The following is a 24,603-nucleotide window of genomic DNA, read 5'->3' as shown; positions in this document are numbered from 1 at the left end:
TTAAGAATCTAAGAAAAGTAACCATAAAACAAAGTTTTGTGGAATCCTTCATCTAGAGTGCTTACATGATTAGGTTAATATTGCCATCTTACAAAATTTCTCTTTTCTATTTAAAAAAAAGATTTTTGTAGTCTTGATTGTTTATTACAAAAAAAATTCAGTACAAAATTTCGATATATTGAAAAATGCTTCCCCCTCCCTCACAGCACCGTTATATATAGCAGAGAATGATCAAGAGCAGATTGCTAATCTAGATGGAGCAATCTTCAAATTATGCCCGGACACACAGTGGTTTCTTGACCCTCCCCCTCCCCTTCTCATAAGAACTTAAAAAAAAAAAAAATACAAAAAAATGTCAAAAAGTTTGAGGGACACTTTCCAAACAGTACAGTTAGTTCAGTGTCGATAATTCACATCTTGCAACAAAGTGTATGGATATGCTTTCTTTTACAAAACTTTCAGTGTCAAAAAAAGAAATTAAGGCCATCAGATTCGCAGCTTAAAAATTCACATAAAGGAAATATAAAAATATTCTGTGCTTCTGAGAAGGCTCTGCACTGTATGTAGGTAAGGATTACCATACTTCTTTATTTTGAGGAAGACAGTTGACTTGAGAAGTTTACATAATTGCACAGCTTTTATTGGATGCTCTCGGGGCTCCCTGATGAGGAAGACAGAAAGAAAAATTAGCGCTAAGAAAATGGATCACAGTATTTTAAAATAAGACAAATAGTACAAATCCATATTACTTATCTTCAAATGGACCCCCATCATTTCTCACTTATCCTTTTTAACCATCTCTAAGGGACTTCCTCCCCCTAAAACTCCAACAAATTCCACAACAGCAATTCTCAACTCCAGCTGCACACTTGGTTCCTGATGAGCTTCGGTGGGGGGTGGGGGTGGGGGGAATCTAATCTAGGTCCCTAGGTCAATTAAATGATAACTTCTCATTTAACTGGAAGAGTATCTATTTGTATAAAATTGTAAAGCTTCCGAGGGTTACAGACAGCGTTAAGGACAGAGCTAGGGACAGAGTTAAAAAAAAAAAATTGTAAAGCTCCCTAAGTAATTCCAATGTGCAACTGAAGTTGAAAACCACTGTTCGTGAACCTCCTTTTGTAACTTAGGAAAGAGCAGATAAGTGGACTCCATTCCTAACGAACACATCAGAGAACCCGCTGGCTGGATCCTCAACCCTCATATCCTGAATGTAAAATGAGGTTCAGCCTCAAGTATGAAGGTCACCAAAAAAACTTCTCATCAACTCGAAAGGACACTGGATTCATTCTCTACAACATGAAGGCAAGCCAGCTGATGTGCCCTTCCATCTTCCCTCTTTTGAACCTGGATGTCATTATTTTCTCTGATCCCCAAAGCTAAAGACCACACATCTTTAACTTTTTTTCTTCTCTCACCCTCAGGTTCAGCCACTAATGCCTTAATGAATCTCCATTCATGTAATCCCTCAGGGTCTGCAATCTCCATTCCAGAGTGTCTCAATTTCTCCTCTGCACCCAAGTGTGCAGCACCACTTGCCTAGGCATTCCAGACTGTGTCAACCTAACACCAACCTTCCAACTTCGTTTATCTCTCACACGCGCCCTACAATGGACTAACTTGGTGCTCAAGTCTTGACATATCCCCTATGATGAATTAAAGATCTTCACAAATTCGTTACCACTCCTCCCATAAGTGAAGAGTGGAGACTGTTTACCCTCCCCTGGAACTGGAGCTGCCTTGTAACTTACTTGGACCAAGGGAATATGGGAAGGGACATTGCCATTTCTGGGCCCAGCCTTTGAGAGATCTAGCGCTCTTTGTTTTCACTTTCTTGGAAGCCAGCTGCCATGTTGTGAAGCTTGAGCTAAACTACTGAATGATGGGAAGCCACATGGAGAGAGATGCAGAGAACATTCTAGCCCCAGCCAAGCTCTCTGCTGAATGCACCTGCACGACTGACTTCAGTCTCCATTTGTGGAGCAAAAATTTTGCCCAGTTTAGCACAGTCAAACCATAGAATCATGGGAAGCAAGAAATTATTGTTTTAGGGTGGTCTGTTAATGTAACAACAGATAATTCAATCACCCTCAGAACACCATCATCTGCCTTCTCATAACCAAATAAATGCCCATCCTTCAAAATATTGGACAGCACATTTCCCACATATCTTCTCTACTGCTCTGGTGACTTCTCCAGCATCTGACTTACTAGAACTCATGATCTGAGCCACCTGTCTGGCACCTCGAGACATCTTACATGGTTATTTTACTTCTAGTCATTAATAGTGCTTCTAATAAGGGCAGGAAATGGATCCTATGCTTGTTTCTTATTAAAGCCAAGTCTAAAGTATCTGTTCTTAAATATTCCTCCAAAATATATGAGGAAGTACCCAAGCCAAAAATTCATTCTACCTCATATAACCCACCTCAACCATGGTTCTCAACCATGGGAGGTAAACGTGAACATAATGTTTATTTGGAGTAGGACTGGGGCTAATGAAACAAAATAAACAGATTTCTAAATCTAGAGACAAAGTCTTCTAAGGACAAGGATAGGAATTTTGATTAATGATGAGAATCAAACAGCTTGAGAATATAAACTGAAGGCTCATTAGTTATTAATAATTCCAACTTAATTAATTAAAATTAAATGTGGAGCTTCTTTATTTCAAGGGTTCTCAAAAGCCCACGCATCAGCTAAAATCTATCTTGCAATTAGATGATTAGCAACTTAATACAGCAGTAATTTTGTTTCGTGCAGAAGTTAAATATTGCTTTGTTTTTTTTTAAGTTTTTAAGTTTACATGCAGATGCTTGCTCTAATTTAGTGATCTAAACTCACAGAACCCTTAAGAGTAAATAATTTTGAGCATGCATACCGATCTGTATATACTTATTTATAAGCGACATACATGTCCCACGAGAACACATTACGCACATTATAAAACAAAGGGCAAAACTGAAATTTGATATAAAGAAAAAAAAAATTTTTAAGGAGTGCTAACATTCTCTTCCAGTACCTATCCTGAATATCATCTAAGGAAAAACAAAAACTCGTGTAGATCATGGATCTGGTTCATCAAACAATAGGGGAAGAAAACCAAACTCCACAATTAGTTTTGGTTTTCATGCAATTAATTGTTAGTAAAATTTAAAACAAACATTAAAGTAATACCTGCTGGTGGAAAATTTCTTCCTCCACAACCACTTCAGCTGCTGCTTCCTCCTCCTCCTCCTCTTCAGGTATGGTTGTTTTAAAGACTGTACTTCTTTGAGCAACCTCCTAAAACAAGAGTTGTTTGATTTTAAGTTAAAGCCACATTTAAAATCACAAAGGTTAGGGGGAAGGAAACCATTCCTTTGCTTAAGTTTAAGAAATAGCATTCCTACATCAGAGATTTTTTTTTTTTTTTAAGTAGTTAATCAGTAGCTTTAACTACTGAGCAGGAATTTGTGCATTAATTAGATCTTCAATATTCCCTGCAGGGGAGCTATTGGTATCCAATTTGAAATACCTGCTGAGAAGTTTCTACTGCTTTTTATCCCATTTTGTTACTTAAGAATTCTGTAAATGATTTGGCACACTAAATTCTTATAACATTCAACATAAATTCAGAGGAAAGCTATCAGGTTCCTGGCAAAGACAAGGTGCTAAATAAATGCTGAATGAAGTTGAAGGCCAACTGCTGTGATCTTCAGGGACCACGGTGACAACAGGACCACCTGATGAGTGAGATGAAAAGGACAAGCTCCTTTCATTCCCTCAGCAACTGGCTCCTCTTAACCAAGACACATAAGCCCTACTTACACACGGGTGCTACTCTTGCACATAAGCTACATCTCCTGTCATTCACTGGCAGGACACAAAGTAATCATTTCCATTTTCTACTTAAAGGCTCAAATACAGATGACTTTCCTGTAGAGAATGCTGAGTTGCACAATGCAGCAGTGTTTTCGTGTAAGCACAAGGCTAACCTGATGATCTGGCATCAAGTACACAAGTGTCCTAGACAGTGCTACTGAGCAGCTAATTTTACTCTGTACCATGTCCTAAGGTCTCTCAAGAAAAATAACTCCTTTCTTTAGAGGAAGAGGAAGACACTAAAATAATGTCAGTAAAAGTTTATCTGAAATTGAACAGACCAGCTACTTTAAAAGGGCAAAGGAAGAAAACCAAAAGTGTCATAGAAATGAGACTTCAATTTTTAAAATGTCCACGTAGATATACTCTGTGCATGAAGTAAGGCAGTGCAGTGGTATTCTGTGAGGAATTTGGTAATTGTTGTAGGGCCAAGATGGACCATTTTGAGTTACTCATTTAGCTGGAAACTTCAGTTCTGTGAGCTCGGTCTTTGTTAACACACACAAACAGCCATTTCACAAATATCAACCAGCCTGCCTTAGCCAAATTACCCCTAAAAAAAAGCATGTAACCCTTGGATCAATTACAATTCTTTGAACTCAGATATCGATTTGCGGGGATGGTGGCATACAAAACAGAAAAGATTCTCAAGGTACCCATCCAGTTTTCCTCAACTCATCTTAAAATAAAGCAGGGCGGGGTGTGGGGAGGAAGTCAAAGAAAATCTGTTACAGAATTCTCACCTTATAACGGGCTCTTAAAGAAAGCTAGCTCGTGATGCAACTTAAGACTATTAGCCTCAAATGAGAAGCTTAGAAAGCAGCAACTTGCCCAACTTCATTAATTATTAATCGCTTCAACATAACTACTTTTAATGTAAGCCTGTGGTTAAGCACTTTTCATTTAAGAACATTTAAAAACCAATTACTCTAATGCAGAAAGCTTATATGGAAAATGAGTGAGCTAAATAATGTCTAAAACTTTAGAAAGAAAATAAGAAAACAAACTTAGAACCAAAAAGTTGTTAGGAAGCTAAGCCCAGGAAACTGTTACTAGTCAAAGTACAATAGGTAAGTGTCTTTACTAAAAAAATTCCTCTCAGCAAGATACCCAACCCTACCAAGTACCCTGAAAGGCCCACGTAAATGGACTCTATATAAAATACATTATCAGTCTGCCCCGATAAGGCCTTGGGCACATGAAGGCACACCCATCTAAATCTACTCTGGGACCAGCTAATGAGCTCATCTCTTTACCACTCTGGGCTCAGTAATGGCGCACTGGTGGCCTTAAATCACCATGGTAGGAGTAGTTACACCACAGAAATCAGTACTACATGCTACAAATCAGAGTGGTTTTTAGGAATGGAGGAGCCGATTGTTAAACTACAATATCTCTGTATACTTAACTAATCATTTCCATATACAAAAGTTTCAGTTATTCCTATATTCTAGAAGGTACAGAGACGCTTTTATTTTTTATTTTACTCATACAAAACTGTTTTATTTACCATGGTGACATTTGCTGTTTTTAATCATTTAGTACCCCCTCCCTCATCTCCCAGGAAGAGCCCCCAGTTTCACGTGGGTACCTATCTCTCCCCACGGAGATGTGATAGGTGTGTCACAAGGAGCCAAGTGTGACCCAGCTGTGGAGGGAGAAAGAAGGCTCAAGCTCTAGCTCTGTCCTCCTGGCTCCAGGAATTGGTTTAGAGGTGGGCATGTGACCCAAGCTGGTACAGTAAGGATGGGGACCTCATGGGGGAAGATGCTCTTTCCCACAAGAAGCTAGCCGGGAGCTATGCACCTCCAGGAGCCGCCGGCCACCCTCCCCAATCCAACAGGGAGACAACACGAGAAGCAGAGACAGCAGAGAGAGCAGAGAGATCCTTGAGGACACTGGGTAAGCCAATGGATCACTACCACTATCTTTAGATTTCTGGTTTTGTGAAACCAGATATTCCAATTATTTTAAACCCAATTTAATTAGGTTTTTTGTCATTTTCAACAACTCAGCAAAAAGAAAATATACATAAAAAACTAAGCCGATTTAAGCCAATTACTTTCAATCTTACAGAAAAGTGGTCTTTTTGGTGGTAATTATAGATTTTTGCAAATATGGTCTGGGACCTACTAATAAATATGGTCTTACATAATTAAATAAACAAATGCCAAAAGCAGTCATCTGACAATCACAGAAATAAATAAAGACTATATTCTTAATACTTTCCTCACTCCTAAAAGTCACTTACTTAATAGGACCTAGCAAAGAGGAAGTCGAAGTTTGTTAAAAGAACAGACAAACCAACCAACTAATCTGACAGTCAGTGGTCTGAATTATGAAGGGAAATCTGAGTTTCAGTTAGCTTTATGGGACGTCACAAGTAAAACAACAAGACATGTCCCATGTCGTGGTATCTACTTTGTTCCCACTGTCACTGTATCTACTGTGTGTGCTTTTAACCCTGCGGCATTCCAAATATCCTCCTATTAGTTCTAACTTGGAACACATTTTCACTCAGAAAAAAAATGCTATGGCAACTAGATTCCGTGGCTCACAAACGCCTATTTCATCTGTTTTACGATCTGAGCGAATTACCACTCACAACAATGTTCTGACAGAGACATGTGCTCTGCCAACTTCAGATGTCAGGGGCTCTACCAGCCTCGGAGCTAATGCCGGCACTTGGGTGACAGGTGGGAAGGATTCCAAAGTGCCACAGGCAAGAAGCAAGTCAGGGCTTCTGCACAGAGAACTAGAGGAAGACCCAGCACCCCTAAGTTTCTGACTTATTGAAGGCATTTGTGAACACTTCCCGACCCTGAGAACCCAGCGAGTATTTGGAGGCGAATTCCCCAGGTGCACCCCAAAACCTTGTACTACTATACCGAGGTCTAGAGAAAAAGTCAGATGCCATTTCATTTTCAGTCTCACTCTGAGATTAGGGACACTCTTCATTCAGTAGACAATGAATTCCTAAGTATCAGCAGATGTTTACAGGGAGGAAAGACGAGAAGTTGGCCAGGGACTGGACTTCTTATGCAAATATCTCAGCCCCCTGTAATGAATGCTGTTAATTACTTGATTTCTCTGAACTTTAAGTGAAAGTCCATGTTTGATTTTTTAAAAAATTTTTCCAGTAAATTCTAAGTGGATACCTATTATGTGTCAGGCGCACTGCCAGGAAAAAACCAGAATCAGTCCTTGCCCTCAATGTACATACTGCTCTGGTGAGAGAGGACAGCCTGGCCAGGGCCGTGCACCTGGCACTGTGGGAGCGGGGAGGAATCCGTATGGGAACAGCGATTAGACCCGCAACCACGCCTTTCTTTACAGAAACTTTTATCTCTTGGTGGGTGTGCGGGTGGTGGGGGCACCATGGTACCTTTACGTGACAGTGGAGTAGGTAAGTTTCTTTGACAAGAATTCTAGGATTGACATGTTGAAAACATACACATCAAGCAGATCTTCAAACTCCACAATCTTCAAACTCAGAGTTTCGCAAACACTCTGAGAGCTAGTCACAAGGTTAACAACATAAGCACTTAATAAGAGTCCAGATACTGTTCCGAGCATCTTCCAAAAATTGTTTCATTTATATTATTCTCATTATATTATCTCATTTATATTGTCTTATTATCTCTATTTTAAAGTAAGAAAAAGGTGAAGGAACTAGCCCAAAGTCACAAAGCCAGTGTGTAAGTGGAGAAAGGTGCTGAACTAGCAAGCAGTACTCTACGATACACTTATACTCATTCCTAAAATCTGAAGTCAGCTTTGAATTACTCAGCAGCCTTGGTCTGATTTAACCAGTTACTTCATATTTCAGTCTGAGTTTTGCAAAGAAGTCATACTTGCCAGATGAACTTTATTTATTTATTTTATTATTATTTATGCCTACAGCACCTGGTCTTCCTAGGTGGTTTCCCATCCAAGTACTAACCAGGCTCAACCCTGCTTAGCTTCCGAGATCAAACATCGGGCTTGTTCAGGATGGCATGGCCATAGACCATGGACCATGGGTCCACTGGGGCGCAAACGCAGGACCTTCTGTGTGTAAAGCAGATGTGCTAACCACTACACTATGGAACCACATCCGCCAGATGAACTTTAGAGTGAAATTGCCACCCACTGTAGTGATACTAATAAAATGGTCATACCTCTCCCTGAGAATTTTTCAATATAACCTTCACATCTTCACCAGTGCCCCAGGAGTTCTGGTTCTTCCAGATGAGGTCGGTAGGAGGACTGGCTGTGACACCAGCATTTGCAGCCCAGATCTGGAAAAAAGAAAAAACGTCAGTCTACTCAGAGGCTAGCGATCCTGCGTGCCAGTGACAACAACATTATGATGAGATTTGAACACCTGTAGGACTGATTCTAAAGTCTCAGAACTGTGTCCTACCCTCAGACTTGCTATATTAACTAGCCGTGTCAAGAAGAACCCACAGAGCTTATCTACGCCTCAGCTTCTCTATCTGATAAATGAAAATGATGACACACAGGGCTCTGAAGTGAAGTTGCCCACATTCACATCCTAGCTCCTCTACATGGCAACTGACTTGAGAAAATTATCTTACTTCTGTCGTCCATAAAATAGGACAGAAATGGTACCTATAACATGTGAGATGTTGTGAAGAACAAGTGATTACCCACACAGAGTGGCTAGCTCACTCAGAGAATATTAGCTCTCACTGTTAGTGTTCTATTTTTCTATGGATTTTATGGACCATCCTACGCTAAGGGCACATTCTTACACCCTCCAACAGTATCCTCCAGCTACCTATATAGCAAGAATGTGGAGATGACTAACTTCTCTCAAATCTATCGCAGCAGACAGCCTATCTAGAATATTCTTACAGAAACTGGTATGTCTCCAACCAGGAATGGTGTATCACAATACCATGGAGTATCTGAGATTAAACTCCAAAAAGAATACAGGAAATGGACAAACCACCCACAGTTCAATGAATAATATGACTGCTGCTGAAACAGGCAAGACAAAGAAAATAATTGTTTCCCATCTCATCGGCATAGAAATTCTGCCATATTTTTAATGTATTTATTGGCAGAAGAGTATGGGTAAAGCGAAAAAAACTTTAGAGTGAGAAAACGTAGGTTTGAATCCTACGCTCAATGTCCTCATCTATAGGAACACTACTACCGGCCCTGATCTTTCTAAAAGATCACATGAAGTGTTTTACCCCATAAATTGTTTTACAGTATAAAGGGCTTTATGATGGCAAAAGGAAGATTGGAGATGGTGGAGGCAGTAAAGTTTTAAGAAAGAAGTATCTATGACTTAACTGACTGGGAGAGAGCCCTTCCTCCTTAGACGGTCACTTGAAGCTTCCAGATCTCCCACCAGCATGATAAATGGAAAGAAAGGGGTATCAAGCATTTACTGGGACAACACTGAAAGAAGGAACTGGATCTGGGTAGACTTTCAGATTATATGAAATGTAAGTATTTTCCTAATTTCAAGCAATACTTTTCACTAGTCCATAAGGAATCATGTATTTGGTTTAGCGTTAATAATAATCGTAAAATGTCAGTCATCTCACTAAGTAATTTAACCCCAAAAATGTCCTAGAGCTGTGTTCTTCAATATGGTAGCCAAATGTGGCTTGTGAGCACTTGAAATGTGGCTAGTCCAATTTGAGATGTGCTGTAAGGATATCGAAGTTTAAAGGCTCAGGTCAAAAAAAAGAAGATAAAATATCTGACATAATTTTTTTATATTGATCACATGTTGAAATGATAATATTTTAGATATAGTGGGGTAAATAAAATGTTGTACTAAAGATAATTTCACATCTTTACTTTTTAAAATTACATATGTAATTCTCTTATTTCCATTCTAAAGTTTTAAAGTCATCTTTGCTACTGCCTTGTACAATTTTACAGAACAATTACTTATCACTACCATGCTCCAAAGAGCTTTTTATCACATTTAATGCTGGTTACCAAAGGAAAAAAATGCATTACATTATTTTATATGATAACTGAGTTCTCCACTAGACCTATAGAATATATATCTATTTAGACCCCGAGGAACTATATCCAGTGGAAAACAAATGATTGGCATAATGGTTTCACATTACTTTAGAGAGTAGAGAGTACACTCAAATCTGAATCTTCAGAATTGAAATGTCAGACACTTTGCACTACATTATGCAGCTTCTGTAAGACACATAATAAGACTGAGCAATTTTCTCTCACTATACTAATTACTAAGGAAAAATTACTAAGGATAATGAAGTCAGTCTATTTGTTCCCATTGTTACCTATTATTATAAAATTAGCATCTGATATCCTCACAATGTGGCATCAAGCTTTATAAATATACTATTTTAAAGAGAAGTTCTAACCTGTTGAGCCTTTGCTCTTAAATATTGAGGGTTGTACCAGTCAAAATTAAAACATGTCTAATATTTTTTAAAAGGAATCGATAAGAGTCATCTCTATATTCTTTAAGACTGAAAACAGTGACTTCTTTAAAATTTATATCAAAACATATTTTATTGTTTGCTAAATCTACTTACTAAGAGGAACCTTGTGTTTGCTCAACAAAGCATACTTCTCCAAAAACTGAGCAAATGATATTTAGTAACTACTGAAGACTCTGTATTTCAGAACATAGCAACAGAGAATCATTTGGAACTCAGAATAGACTCCAATGGCACACTGCCCACCTCTGTAAATCTAGACCCTTAGATACTATGTAAAAATCACATTATTCTTGCTAAAATATTATGTTTAAAGAAGTGACTCTTTAGAACAGTGCCTAGCACCTAATGAATTTAGTAATTTAACCCCAAAATATGCCAACACCACGTAGGTCCCTATGCCAACACCAGAGATGGTAACTAAGGGTGAGGTGGGGCCTGGACAGCAAAACACTGCCCAGATGATTCTGATGCTCATCTAAGGCTGAAGACTATGGCTTTAAGGTATACTCCAGCATTAACAGACTGTCTCCCAAACTGTTCTTTCTGTCAAGCGGTATCTCCCGAATTAACACTGGGCTACAATTGTCAGTCAAGAGACAGCTGTTTTATATCTACCAGAGTATACAAAATAAAAAGAATTCATAGGTCAATTTTTTCACTTTTAATACAATTACCACTCTCAATAAGATAAAACTTTTAAAATCTTTAATAGCACATGTGATTCCCTAGTAATGTCAAAGATGTTTTAAAGGTCATTTCTAAAATGCTTCTCTTTAAGTCAAAAATTTTCTCGAATTACTTTAACTGTTAGTTGAGACAATGAAGTTAAATGATAACTAAATTCACTTACTGTAACAGTCTGGCCTGCCTTCAGTACATATCTTGAGGTATATTTGTAAGTGACTGATGTGTCTCCAATTTTTCTGATCATTTCCCAGCCTCCCATTGGCTGATCCTATTGACAGAACAAAATAAAAGAAGGTCACTTTGAACATACAGAAAGTTATGGAATAATCAAATAAATTAACCTATCAATACAGGCAGTTAAAATAGCTTTATGGCCATCTTCCTATGATTCATATTTTCCTATTATAAAAAAAAAACAACATGGCTTTGTCATTCTGCAAAACAGTAACTTTGACAATGCTGCAATTTGAATTATTAAGGTACTTAATTTTAAAGGGACAAAACTAGAAGAAAAGGGATGTGAACCAAATTAAATGGTCATGTTCATGGCTGAATCAGGTGAGTCTTAAATTTACAACACAATCTAGCTGTCATATAAACATCTAATACTTATTACTTTAAGCTTTTAAAATACAGGCACAGAAGCTTAGCACAGAAGGAAGAAAATTGTATCCCTTTTACTCTGCATCTGTACCACTTCTGCCCATTTAACTCTTACCTTAAAGCATAAGGGGCTCAAAAAGAGTCAATGACACAATGAGCCAATCCCAAGTGCTAGCTAACAACTCTAGGCACCAAGCCGCACAGGCCTGTCTGACACCTGGGAAAGGTACAGGATATTGAAGCAATTAGCTACACTAATTTATATCCTTCTCCAACTCAAAGACAAGAATAAACCAGGCTGACAGCCAGCCTCAGAATAGCTCCAAACGGGGCTGCCACACCTTTCGAAAAACTACCAAACTATAACAATGAAGCAGTACACTACTCTGTTCTTCAACATTTAAAGTCATGACAAAGAAGGCTTAGAACCTACTCTCTTGCTAGGGTTCCTTTGCCCATCAAATTATTTCTTCATGCACATGCAAGATAATTTTTTAATAGTTCTGGTGAGAAACAGAGTGATTTCCACAAACAACGTTTGACAAATCCTGAACATACTTTTCCGGAAGTAACATCCATCTCATTGCATCCCCACTGCACCCCCAGACCTGCCTCCCTCTACATCGGCTCACACCCCTTCACAGCCCCTAGCTCCGTGATGCCTAGGTCAGGGAGGACCTTCACTACCAAGCTCTCGAAAGCCCCAGCTCAAAACTTCAGAATTCCCTATATTTTATGTTTACTCTTAAATAATTTCAAGACAGGGCTTCATACTATTCTTGATATAAATTAAATCATTAACATTCATTTCTTCATTCATGTAGAGAGAAAACACTCCCTGCATATATCTGAGTCTGGTTCATATTCTTTTCATGAAATTAACTGCTATGAAAGAATATCCACCATTTATACCCAAACTTCAACTTTTTCACAAATCTGGCTAGGGCAGGGAGTAACAATTCATCCTTAGGAAAGCCACTGTGACAAAATGACCAGGCGTGAGGAAAAAGGCCTAGCTCTGTAAAGACGGGCTAACAAAAATAATCTTTAAACCACTAAGAACACCAACTTCTCTTCCCCCTCCTATTTTAATTTATACTTTCTTCATGAATTTGCGTAAAGAGAAGGAGGGAAACTCTTATTTCATGAAGACTACAAAATCCAAATACAGGCTAAGGAGTTATTACATGGCAAGATATACACCAGTCCACAAAGCCTTGCTGGAAAAAGAAATAAGTCTGTTTTTCACCTGTTCAGAAGTGTTCTTCAAGCGGATAAATTTCCCATCAACATCTATCTCTTCAATGCAGACATTCCCAGTGGCTGAGGCGGAATGAGAGATGCTAACACTACTGCTCGCCTCTGATTCTTCCACATCGACTCTCTTCCGTTTTCCTCTAGTTGTACGCACGCTGCGACTTGAGGATGCTCGTGATACTGTCACACGGGAAGAAGGGCTTGGAGAAAGCTTCAATCTACATGGGAAAAATAAAATATTCCGTTTATGAAACATATGCCCCTCCTCCCTTAAAAAAATGGGTATTGCTATCCTGCACATGCATTTCTAAAGCAAAACATTACTGATGATGTTAGACAAAGCTGATACACATCTTAACTAAGATAACTAGGATACCACCCTTCAATTTTCTTTTTAAAAATAATTTGAATGTTTTTCCTAGGAATAGAATAAAACCATAATGCAGAAGGTTTGCAAAACAGGGAAGGAAACCAACCCATCTACTATCACCCTACCATGACCACTGTTATATTTAGTATATTTACCTTAATCTTTTCATACATTTTCTTTTTTACAAAATTATAAACACAGTGTACGTTCCTTTGGAACTTTTTCTGAGAAAAAGGGTGAAAAGGATTTATACAACTAACCAGATTTGAAAAATAAGTATGAAGTCTTTCGGCAAATCCAATATTTTACAACACATTAAATTATCAAAACATTCAAAATCTCAAATGAAAGAATCCATCCTGATGCAGTCCAGCATTTATAATAATTTATAATAATAACGATAGTAGTAGGAGGAGTAATAAAAAGATTGCTTGAGCAACAATTTTTGTTGCTGAGGTAGAAATATGATCTATTACTACCTACCTCCACATCTAGGTTTTAAAAGAAATGACAGAAATTATTTAAAGTTGCCTTAATTGTTTTAAAATAAAACACAATCCTATATACTTTTCTTTAAATAAAAAGGGCAGGGGCAAAAAGTAGACTAAAAGTAGGTGATAGCTGTTACTTACCTCTCTTCTTCGCCTTCTAATAGTTTCCTATAAGCACTGATTTCCATGTCCAGGGCTAACTTTACATCAAGAAGTTGCTCATAATCGTTCAGCTGTTGCTGCATCTGATCCCTTATTTCTGCCATCTCTCTCTCTTTGTCAGACAGCATGCGCCGAGAGTTGTCTCTTTCTTTAGCAAGCAAGTCCTCCAACTCTTGAATCCTCTCCAAACATGCTCTAGACTTCAGATTCAAGGGAACATATCTTACTTTCTAGGAACATTTCCATATTCGCACAAGGCAGCTATTTTAAACCACAAACCATTTCCTGGACTGGAAAGGAAATAGAACTAAGGAACGGCTAACATTAGAATTCAAGAGATTTTGATTTTAATAAATTAAATACTAAAATTCCTCCAATATAAAATACAGCCCACAGGAAAGCTTTGGCTTATAAAGACTTAAAAAAAAAAGATGTATTCATCAAACGTAAGTGTCATAAATGTACTTATAATTTTTCTGCATTTGGCCAATATAAAACATTTTGAAACTGTGGTTTTAATAAAAGTCTGGTTCCCCTACAAGCCTTTTAGCTCAGAAATACAAATTAACAAAAGTAAAGAACTAAAAAGATGGGAAACTCACTGACAGAAGAAACTCACTGACAAAAGAAAAAAAAATGTAGGTATGTTTTGCAGAATTGCTGAAAACTATTCGGAACTGAAAAAAAGGGATTATGGTTATCCCTTTAGGACTGCTGTGCTCTCTCCATGCTCAATTAGCACACGAAGACTATACAATACGGTGTGGTCTATAAATATTGTTATAAATATAAAAATTATATATTTAATATTTAAAAAGTGAGAAATCACACATCCTATACCAGAAGGTTCATCTTAGAAACCTGTGACTCATTAGGTAATTATTCTGCGTTTCTCCAAGACAGAATTCATCTCAGTTGCCTCCGAAAATGACAAAGGTAATCAACTCAAAAAGACTGATGGATAGCTTAGGATCAGAGCAGGAGAGAAAGGGTACCCTACTGTGCAAAAATTAAGTCTGGAAGGCTAGAGACAAAAAGGAGCTTTACATTGTGCAGAAACACTACACCTAAGTAATAAATTTATTTCTCACAAGGGTTGGGTTAAAAACTTTGAAACTGTTTTAATCAGTAAACAGGATGGTAGAAACCAGGTTTCTTACTCTCAGAGAGAAAAGTTACAGATAAGCGAGAAAGGAAGCCTAAAATGAACCCTGTAGTATGGGGTTAGAGTCCGAAACATCAGCACAAACTGGTATTTAGTTTAATGTAAATATAAGTAAACAGGTAAGTGTACAAACATGGGTTAGCATACATCCATGTATCACCTAGCTCTGCCTGGAAGAGGGCCTAGAAGCGATGACACCCTAGTACCAGTGATCACACTGAAAGCCCAGATCTCAATTTCTATATACCTTTCTCCAGTAAAAGGAACCAGGGCTCCTTGGAGAAATGGTTTATTCTAGAGCTGGAGCAGGAAAAATATAAGATAAGCCTGGAGCATCTTAGAGTATCAGAAAGTAAAGATGTGTCCCAATACAGGGGGACACGGTAGCCAATCTGACCAAACTCCTAATGGCCAAAGTGAGAACAATCTGAGCCAATAAAATAATGTAGCATTGGATTATAACCCAAAGTAGAAAATAAATATCCATGAGTCCATACTGAAATAAACAAATAAATGAATAAATTTACAAATAAATAGGAGAAGAAAAAACTTTTACATAAGAAATCCACTTAATAAATGTAGATGCTCTCCCTTCAGGATGTGAAGTTGAATTCCTGTCCTTTGCCCTAATAGCAGACCGGACTTAGTGACTTGCTTCTCAAGAACAGAGTATGGAAAAGGACAAATAGTAATCTGAACAGTGGAAAAACTTGGCGAACACTACCCTAACCGATGATGAAGGTTAACATCACAAATAATGTAACACAGATGTTATGTAATCCCTGATATGTGTCAAGAAGGGCACTTAAAACAGATAACCCATGAGAAAAGCACCAGATGAACCCAGACTGGGGGACAGTCTACTAGGTACCTGGCCAGTCCTCCTCAAAACTGTTAAGGTCATGAAAAACAAGGAAAATCTGACAAACTGTCACAGACCAGGGACTAGGGAGATATGTGGTACCCTGAAACAGAAAAATGACAGTAACAAGAAATGTGGTGAAATGCAAATAGTCTAGAGTCTAGTTAATAGTAATGCACCGATGTCAACTTTTTAGTTTTGACAAACGTACCATGATAACATAAGATACTAAAAATGGGGGACACCTGGGCGAGAAAGATAGGGGAACTCTATGTACTATCCAACTTTCCTATAAATCTAGAATTATGCCAAAATAAAAAAGTCGTTGACAAAATAACCAATCAATCAATTAATTATAGTTCAGAGTAGCATCTGACATTCCATATCAGAAGCAGGCATTCATCTCAAGAGTGATACTAAAGCTAATCTCTGCCTGAAAGAACTTGCATTTAACTGCATCTGCAAAAAAACATGCTATAAACTGAGAAATTCTTTGTTCTTGGGCTTTATATTTTCTTTCCTCCAAAAGAAAAAATATATAAGTTTAAATGTCTCCTCTTCAATCAATCTCTTCGGTTTATTTCCCTTGTGGGAGGTAGACAGAATGGACAGCAAGGACGAATCTAAAGGAGAGCTGATGAGAAACATAAACTATCCAAGAATCAAAGAGAACTCTGAGCCTAGATTTGGAAACCCCAAAGTGTGCCTATTTGTCTGTCTTTGATGCCAGATTTCTTTAAGAAGGAAAAATTAAAATGTAGGTATAAAAAAATTTTAAGGTTACTGTGAATCATTTTGTATTTAAATAGAAATATTTAAATCGTATTTTAAATAGCTGTACTACATCTGTTATGTAGTAAAAAAAACCAGAATGCAACATGAGAGACAGACCTAGATTCTTCTTCCCAGTTCTGCCATTAACTACATATGAGACTCCTGGCACTCACTAAACTACTATCCACATTTGGAAAACAAAGATGTCCGACTAGATTATCTGTAAGATCCTACCTCTAACTCTGAAATGTTATGAACGACTCCTAATGGTCTTGGTTATTTAATTTTATAGTATGTAACAGTTTATTGTACTAGTTTATTATGTTCTAGGTACAACAGAAGTTTCCAGAGGCTGGGTGTTAGGAAAACAAAAAATTAGAGGTGCTTTCTAAGTGCCTCTGAAGACTCCCACAAGCCAAACAGACTCTGAGCAACCAATTAATTTGGACAAAGTAAAAATTCTAGATAGAAATGATAAATACTGTTAGTGACATGTGAAATTCCTAATTCTAAATGCTACAGTATCATTCAAAAATTTTTCTAACATCGGCTATATCAATTTTAAGTAAAATTTAAGAAGTACTCCATTAACATGAGTCATATAACCAAAAGGAAATTCTATGGCCTAAGAGGCAACATGATGAAATTGCTATGACTCAACAACAAATGCTGTTAAGATATACAATAGGAAAATATTGAGACAGATGGCTTACTTCTTTTTTTAAATAATCTAAGGCTAAAATTTATCAACTAATAGATTTCCTCAAGATATATTATTTATCATAAAATCTGATACCAGTAATAAATTCAGCAAAGGAGCCCACTTTTCTGCCCTCCCAGTCCCACGTAAGACAGAGAAATTTAAAACTATTCCAGTTGAAGGAGATGCTTCTCTCCTATTTCCTAAGGAGTTAGCTCCTGGAAACCCCCAGGTCCTGTCTAACATTGTTTAAAGTCTACTAAACTGAAGTTAACAACAACAAAAAAAACTTGCAAGGATAGCAATGAACTTGCACACAGTGAAACAGCCCTGAACCTGAGTCAGAACACGTAGCTACAAGTCTCACAGCCTGCCACTACTAACCACAGACAAGTCTCCGTCCCATCTGTAAAACATCTGTACCTAGCATCATCAGGATTAAGCAGCAGCCAAATTAAAAATTTTAAATAAAAAGGTAGGGAAATGTAAAATTGAAGGAAAGCAGATAACTAAAATATAATTTATTAAATGGAGAAAAGTAGTAAATGTCACTTCAGAGTAAGAACAGAATGCCTATTTTTAGAACAGTGGCTGTTAAGAAGCTATAATGGCGGGATGGGGGGTGGGGGAGATTATCTGTTAAATTCCTACAAGAAAATCTTTAAGGAGAGTGAGGTGTAAAGTGAAAACTGGAAACTAGGAGAGAAACCCGCCTACCAGTGTGCATCAGTGTGCAGCCTCACGAGTCAATAAACTCGCCTAGGTCTAAGGTCAGACTGGGTGAGCTCAAAGACCCTTCCGGCTTCAGTGTTACAGAGAAACTTCAAAATACTACTATCAGGACAAAATAGGTCTAAATAATTTTTAAATTTATTGTAAGCAATGAAATGCAACTGATAGGCAATGTAAAAGCTTCAACTTTAATTTTTTCATTACCCTATTTTATGTAACTCATTGTCTTTGTTTTCTAAATTTCTGCAATGTCTTCAGTTTCATAATCAGAAAAATATTTTACTAAAAATAAAAAGAAAAGCTTACCGCCCAAAAAAATAAAGTTTATTCTTAAGAGGAAAATTTTAAATAATAAAATTTCTTCCCTTAAGGAAAACAGAAGCTGAATGAAATTACTTTGCAAGTAATTAAGGTGAACAGAGTAGGTTAGTGAAACATTATGAATATCTATATGGTGGTATATGTATTTTGCATCCACGACAGCACCCTTAGATTGAAACAGATTTCAAACAGTGTGTACACCTGCTTAAGCCGCATGTTGAATGCACCATTATGTAAAGATAGGCACCTAGTTAACACAACCAGCAATGTCGTCATTTATCACTTTGGTGTACCAATGAATGAACGAGGCACTAAATTCTTAACTAATACACAAATTAATACTACTTCCTAAGATACTAATTATTAAGTAGTTCATGTACTGAATTTATCTAGAAACATAAATCATTTACCACTCACAAAGAATTTTTGCATGTTTTCTTCATTGTGGTTTCCAAATGAGATGGTGAAAGGGAGTATGTTGGGAAGAGCTCTGTGTGGAGATGAGGCTGCTGGATGAGCCAGAAAACCTGGGTCCGGGGTCAGGCCAGGAGATAAACCGGCAGGTTGCTTCCTCAAGTGCAATTCCCTTAGCTCTGGATAATCTATTCATTTAGGGATCATAGTCTCCTGCTTGGAAGACGTTTATACAATGCAAAATGAAAAAAGTCTGAGGAGCACTGTGAAACCACAGTGCAGAAAAACACTGCCTTCTTTGAAAAGTGGCATTGGGAAGAGCAAAGCAGGTAGACTACTGTGGTGGAAGTGGCTTTCAAGTTGAACTTCGATTCTTCTTAGGAGAAGATACTTACCTCCTTCTGTAGATTAGAAAGCTGAGATGAAAGACTCTCAATTCTCATACGACTTTCCATCAGTTCTTCCCTGGCACTGTTGACAGTAGAAGTATTCATCTCTGATGACAGCCGAGCATTCTCGAGCTAAAAGAAGGAGCAAACCATAGTCAGTCTTATCTAGTGAATTAGAACAAACAAAGAAGGAAGCAAATTCATCTGAAGGTATTTCATTTCAAACCTAAGTTCTGCTGGTAACTGGCTGATGAAACAGGAAAAGCATCATGAAGCAGGCTGACGTAGGATGAATTAACGTAGTCCTTCAATGTATGAGCTATAACAATGCTAATATACCTGAGTCTTTACCCAAAGTTTACTACTTTAATATTTCAACCATTATATCTCTAATGTCTCAGATAATACTGCTAATAAGGAGAGTCGGCAGTTAACAACTTAACGGCAGTGATGTTTGCAAGAAAACAAACATCACATGTCCCTAACCCACCAAATCTCATATAGAATATAAAGCAACAAGCAGAAAGTACTAATCTATAGATCACTGCAAAGCAAATGGAAACACTTCCTTTCAGAAGCAAAAAACAGCTCCTCAGGTAGAAATGATACCCTGGTTCCCCCGAAAGCCAATAACATTCAGTTCTGCGTGTGTCTCGGGCACATTTTTCTGTATGTTGTCTCTCCCTTTGAGGCCACTGTCTATGTGACTCACCAATCCTTACTTTAGCTCCCTCAAGGCGTAGCACAATGCCTAGCACTGAACAAATGTCAGACAATTGAATGTAGAGTTTAAAAGATCTTTCCCTTTCTCCAGCCAATTACTATGAAATGGGTTAAATAAAAGCAACACGAACAGTTTGAGGCCTTGCAATGAAAATATTTTTCAACAGCTCTATGGCTCTAAGTTTCTAAGCCCTCCACCAATAATTCTTTTTAATCAAATCATGTAACATTTAACACACTGGGGTAAAATCATTTACTAAGAAAGCCTGTACTCAGTGATTTTACAGTTTTTTGCATGATCTGCTTATACAAGTGGGAAGTTTCCATAATATTCTTTAAATGAATAACTGTGGCAGAGGAAGAAATATCAGAGCCTTTCACTTGGCCTTTGTTCAAAAAAGCCCCAAGTGTGGTGGTGACAACCTATGTACAAGAATGACAAGTGAAAATTAAATGCAGTCCAGAAAATTAACTATTAAATGGATGTGCAGGACAGCATGATTAGTATTTATTAGTAGTAGAAAAGCATTTTCACATGGTTTGGGCTTAACTACTATTATATGACATGAATGATCAATGGTATAAAGATAAACCCTTAGCTCAGATAAAATTAGAATAACCCTACTTTCTTTGAATAGTTTCCAGTAACATTTACTTTATAGACATCTGCTTTTTAAAAACTCAATTTTCTATTTTCATGGAGACTAGGAGAATTCATTTAACAACTAGAACAATGCAAACATCAGCTCATGTTCCTCAGGATGACTGTGAAATAATGGCTAAGAGTTTAAACCAGTCCTCAGAAGAGGCTGCTCACTTTGGCATGGTAAGTCTGTTCCAACTCCTCCTTGTACAGCTTGACTTGGGCATCATGTTGCTCTCTCATCTCATGAAGGGCCTGAGCCAGCTTGTACTCGTACTCGATCTGACGCCCAGAATCCACCTCTACCAAGCGAGTTTCGTGCTTCCTTCTGGTCTCATTAATCTCCTAGGAAAAAAATAATATGAAACCAAATTACTTATCATAGCTGCACTGGTACAAGTCTGAGTGACATCAGAGCCACCTCAAGCTTTACACACCAACTTCCTCATGTCTGTCCTAGGGTAGGCATGTGAATAGACACTTTTTTTGCCTTTGTTTTCAAATGAGAAGACTTTTGAAATGAAACTAATGACAGAAATAGCAGTATCTCAAGCCCTGGGAATTTTCTGTTTCTTTTTAGTGGCAAGGCTATTTATTTTTCTGACGGCAAGGAATGGCCTGGAAGACTTACTAAAGTACCATGCAATCATGGATAAATATGCACACTGAACAGTAATTGTTTTTATAAACTTGTTGTACTGACAAGCCTAAGGATGTCTCTGAAAAAAATCCACATGAAAAGTTAAACTTGTTGGGACGTCAACTAGGAGACTTATGTATAATAAAACTATTTTCTTTAACATACTAGGATGCAATAGTAGGCATAGCAAGCTAATTTACATGACTTATTTTAAGAGCTGGTGCTAAGGTTTCAATATCAATTGATACAGAATTTTATTAACAGTATTACTTTACTATCTCAAGTACATATGACAATTCACTACTAAAAAATAGAAATATAGCCAGAATCCTTCGCTTTATGTTTTAAGGAACTATCCAAAACTAGAATGGCTAGGAACACAAGTCCAAGAATAAAATTTCCATTCAAGTTTCCAGCTTTGAAATTACAACATACCTGTCATTAACGGCAATAATTAAAGAGGCCACAAGAGGGAGATATAACCCACTGAAGATCTTGTTTCTGTATCATCTTACTGCATGTGCTTTTTCTATGCCTTTCCTCATCTTTCTTTCAGTTCTTTGCAGAGGAAAATGCACTTGACAGAATCAGAAAACCGGGTTCAAATTCCAGTTCTCATATTAACCTCCTAGGGCTCACAGCTATTTAATAAAGTGAAAAACATGCAAATGAAAGATTTTAGTTCAACAAACGTTGAGCACCTACTAATAATTTTGCCCTTTGTCTACCTCCCTTCTTCTTCTTCCTGGTTTTCTCCTTCCTTTTCTTGCCCCTTTAATTGTTCCTAATAAGGAACATAGGTATATTTATTGAGTAGAATTATATCTTCCATGTTAAAATATATGTATTTTAAATTCATTCTCAATAAAAACAAAAATCAAACCTCTAAAGATGCTACCCACTCTAAAAATATTAAATTACTTTTTTATTGATGCCACTTTTCACTTATTACTGTGTGTAAAGTCAATGACTTAGAAAAAAAAACCCTACTCCTTGTGTAAAGATGCAGAAATCCACACATGCGGAATCTAAAGAACAAAATAAACGACAAACAAAACAGAAATAGACTCATAGACAGAAAAAAATGATGGTCACCTGAGGGGGATTGGGGGAGTAGGTGAAAAGGTGAAGGGATTAAAAAGTACAAATTGGTAGTTACAAAATAGTCAAGTCACTAATATAATAACTATAGTGTCAGGTAGGGACTAGTGGGGGAAATCATTTTATAAATTATATAAATTTACCTAACCACTATGCTGTATACCTGAAACTAATATAATATTTAACATCAATTGTAATTGAAAAATAAAAATTAAAAAGAAAACTAAGCAGTGATAGAACAATTTTAACAAAATAAAAATGTTAACTTAATATAAAAATATCTCCATTTACGAAGTAAAACTGTAGTTAACAATATATGACAGCAATTACTATAGTTTACAAGGAGCTTTTGCACACAATATTCCACTCTAATCCTCATACCACTCCTTGAAGAAAAAAACAGGTTTGGTATTTCGTTTTTAAATAAGAAACTGACTCGAGAGTTGTCCAAAGTGTGACTGCTTGTCCAGTGAGTGCACATGGCACTGATACCTATTTTAATACTATATTACTATAAAAATGGTCAGATTTCTATTATTTTTTTCTCCGTTTAAAAAAAATTTAACTTATACAAAAAGTTCTTATTTTAAAATCACTGCTAGTCACTGTTTTCAAAATTATATTACTTCTAAAAGCATTTAAGTATTTAAATGCAAGTTCTTCACATTGGGTTAATTCCAACCCTCTTCAATTTTGAGAAATATACATTCCCCTTTAATTTTATTACCTCTTTTTTGGCAACAGTTGCTGCCTTCAACCCCCAAGGTTTGATCACAGATGTTAAGGCTCATAAATGGTATTTTAAAATATACATATATAACTATAAATGCTGCAGGTAGCCAGCCTTCAAGATGGACCCCAAAGGTTGCTGCCTCCTGATATTCACACCGTTGTGTAAAGTCTCCACACTGTATCATGGTTGGTATGGTACAGTGATGGTGTGGTGTGATGGACAGTGATGGCATATCCCTTTAGGGATCAATTTACAGAAGATGAGGCTTCTGTCTTGCACTCTCTCCCTCATCATTTACTCTTGGGAGAAGCCATATTATGGGCAGCCCTAAGGAGAAGCGCATACTGAACTAGCACACCCTGGCAGCAGCCTGTGAATGAGCTCAGCAGCAGTCCCTCCAGCCCAGATTGAAAGCCTGACTATAACCTCGTGAGAGACCCTGAAACATAACCATTAGGTCAAGCAACTCTCAGATTCTTGGCCTTCAGAAACTGTGAGATAATAAAGGTCTATGGTTTTAAGCTGCTAAATTTTGGAGTAATGTGTCAGGCAGCAATAGATAACTAATACAAATGCTTATACAGATTGACAGTAATTAACTGCTGTGACCAAGCCTTTATAAATCAGATGAAGTAATAAAATCATATGTTTAACCTAAAGGCTTGAATTCTTATATGCAGCCTTTTCACAGCAGTACCTTGAATAATTTACCTACAAAATTTCTCGCAATTTTTATATCTACAGTTATAAGTTTAGGGGGAACCCCTCCATTTCTCAAAAGAGTAAAATTATACATAGTTACCTCCTCATACATGTTTTTACGAAACTCCAAATCTTCAGTCAAGCTCTGACAGCGATTCTCCAAATCCACTTTAAGTAAAGTTTCATCAGCTAACTGCTTTTTGGCAGCAGTTAAGGAGGCTTCCAACTAACATAAGGAAAAAGAATTGATGAAAATTATATGGCAATCATTTAGTAATGAATTTAACTGACATCTACAAATTGAATCAAGTCAAATATTACAACTTCTATATATTTACAAATGTCTGAGAGCCCCTCATTATAACCTTTAAAACAGAACTAGTGTTCAATTGCTGGTCCTACCCTCAGAGTGCCACATCGAAACCATCTCTCAAATTTGGTAAGTGGCAACAGGGAATGAACAGAGGCCTCTGACTTACATTTCAAAACTCAAACCAATGATTTTAGCTACTGCTTTCATTTCTTCCTGTGTGCACAGCACCATTATGACACCTACTCTCTTCCTACCTCTCACATTTTGGTACAATAATTGAACAGGCTTTGAGAGCAAGAAACAGAATGAGTATTAGCACAACAGAGAGGAAGAAGAGCAGCAACAAGATCTGCATAATCAAGATATGATGAAGAGTGAAGGCACTTTGTGTGTTAGCGACCTCAAGACTATCTTTCAGATAAGCCATAAAAAAAAAAAAACAAATTAGTAAATGTTTTAAAATCTAACTTTTAAAACCAATCAAGCAGTTAGGACAGGTACGGCA

The 24,603-nt window shown here is 37.2% G+C and overlaps 1 protein-coding gene and 1 pseudogene across 1 annotated transcript in view; both read right to left on the bottom strand.

The window, feature by feature from the left end:
* Positions 1 to 128: 128 nt before the first annotated feature.
* The window catches only part of LMNB1 (lamin B1), a 44,579-nt gene continuing 20,104 nt past the window's right edge, over positions 129 to 24,603 (bottom strand). Inside the window, exons 3-11 of the mRNA XM_006913337.3 lie at positions 23,886 to 24,013; positions 20,784 to 20,954; positions 19,250 to 19,375; positions 13,866 to 14,086; positions 12,856 to 13,081; positions 11,167 to 11,271; positions 8,025 to 8,144; positions 3,178 to 3,285; positions 129 to 661 (exon numbers count right to left, since the gene is read on the bottom strand). Coding sequence (XP_006913399.1) covers positions 620 to 661; positions 3,178 to 3,285; positions 8,025 to 8,144; positions 11,167 to 11,271; positions 12,856 to 13,081; positions 13,866 to 14,086; positions 19,250 to 19,375; positions 20,784 to 20,954; positions 23,886 to 24,013 — 1,247 coding nt within the window. The 3' untranslated portion in view covers positions 129 to 619. The remainder of the gene's footprint in view (positions 662 to 3,177; positions 3,286 to 8,024; positions 8,145 to 11,166; positions 11,272 to 12,855; positions 13,082 to 13,865; positions 14,087 to 19,249; positions 19,376 to 20,783; positions 20,955 to 23,885; positions 24,014 to 24,603) is intronic.
* Positions 7,759 to 7,874, bottom strand: LOC112480871 (annotated as a pseudogene).

The sequence above is a fragment of the Pteropus alecto genome, unplaced genomic scaffold, assembly GCF_000325575.1.
Source record: "Pteropus alecto unplaced genomic scaffold, ASM32557v1 scaffold20, whole genome shotgun sequence".
Classification (NCBI taxonomy): domain Eukaryota; kingdom Metazoa; phylum Chordata; class Mammalia; order Chiroptera; family Pteropodidae; genus Pteropus; species Pteropus alecto.
This window is presented reverse-complemented; position numbering and strand designations above follow the sequence as displayed.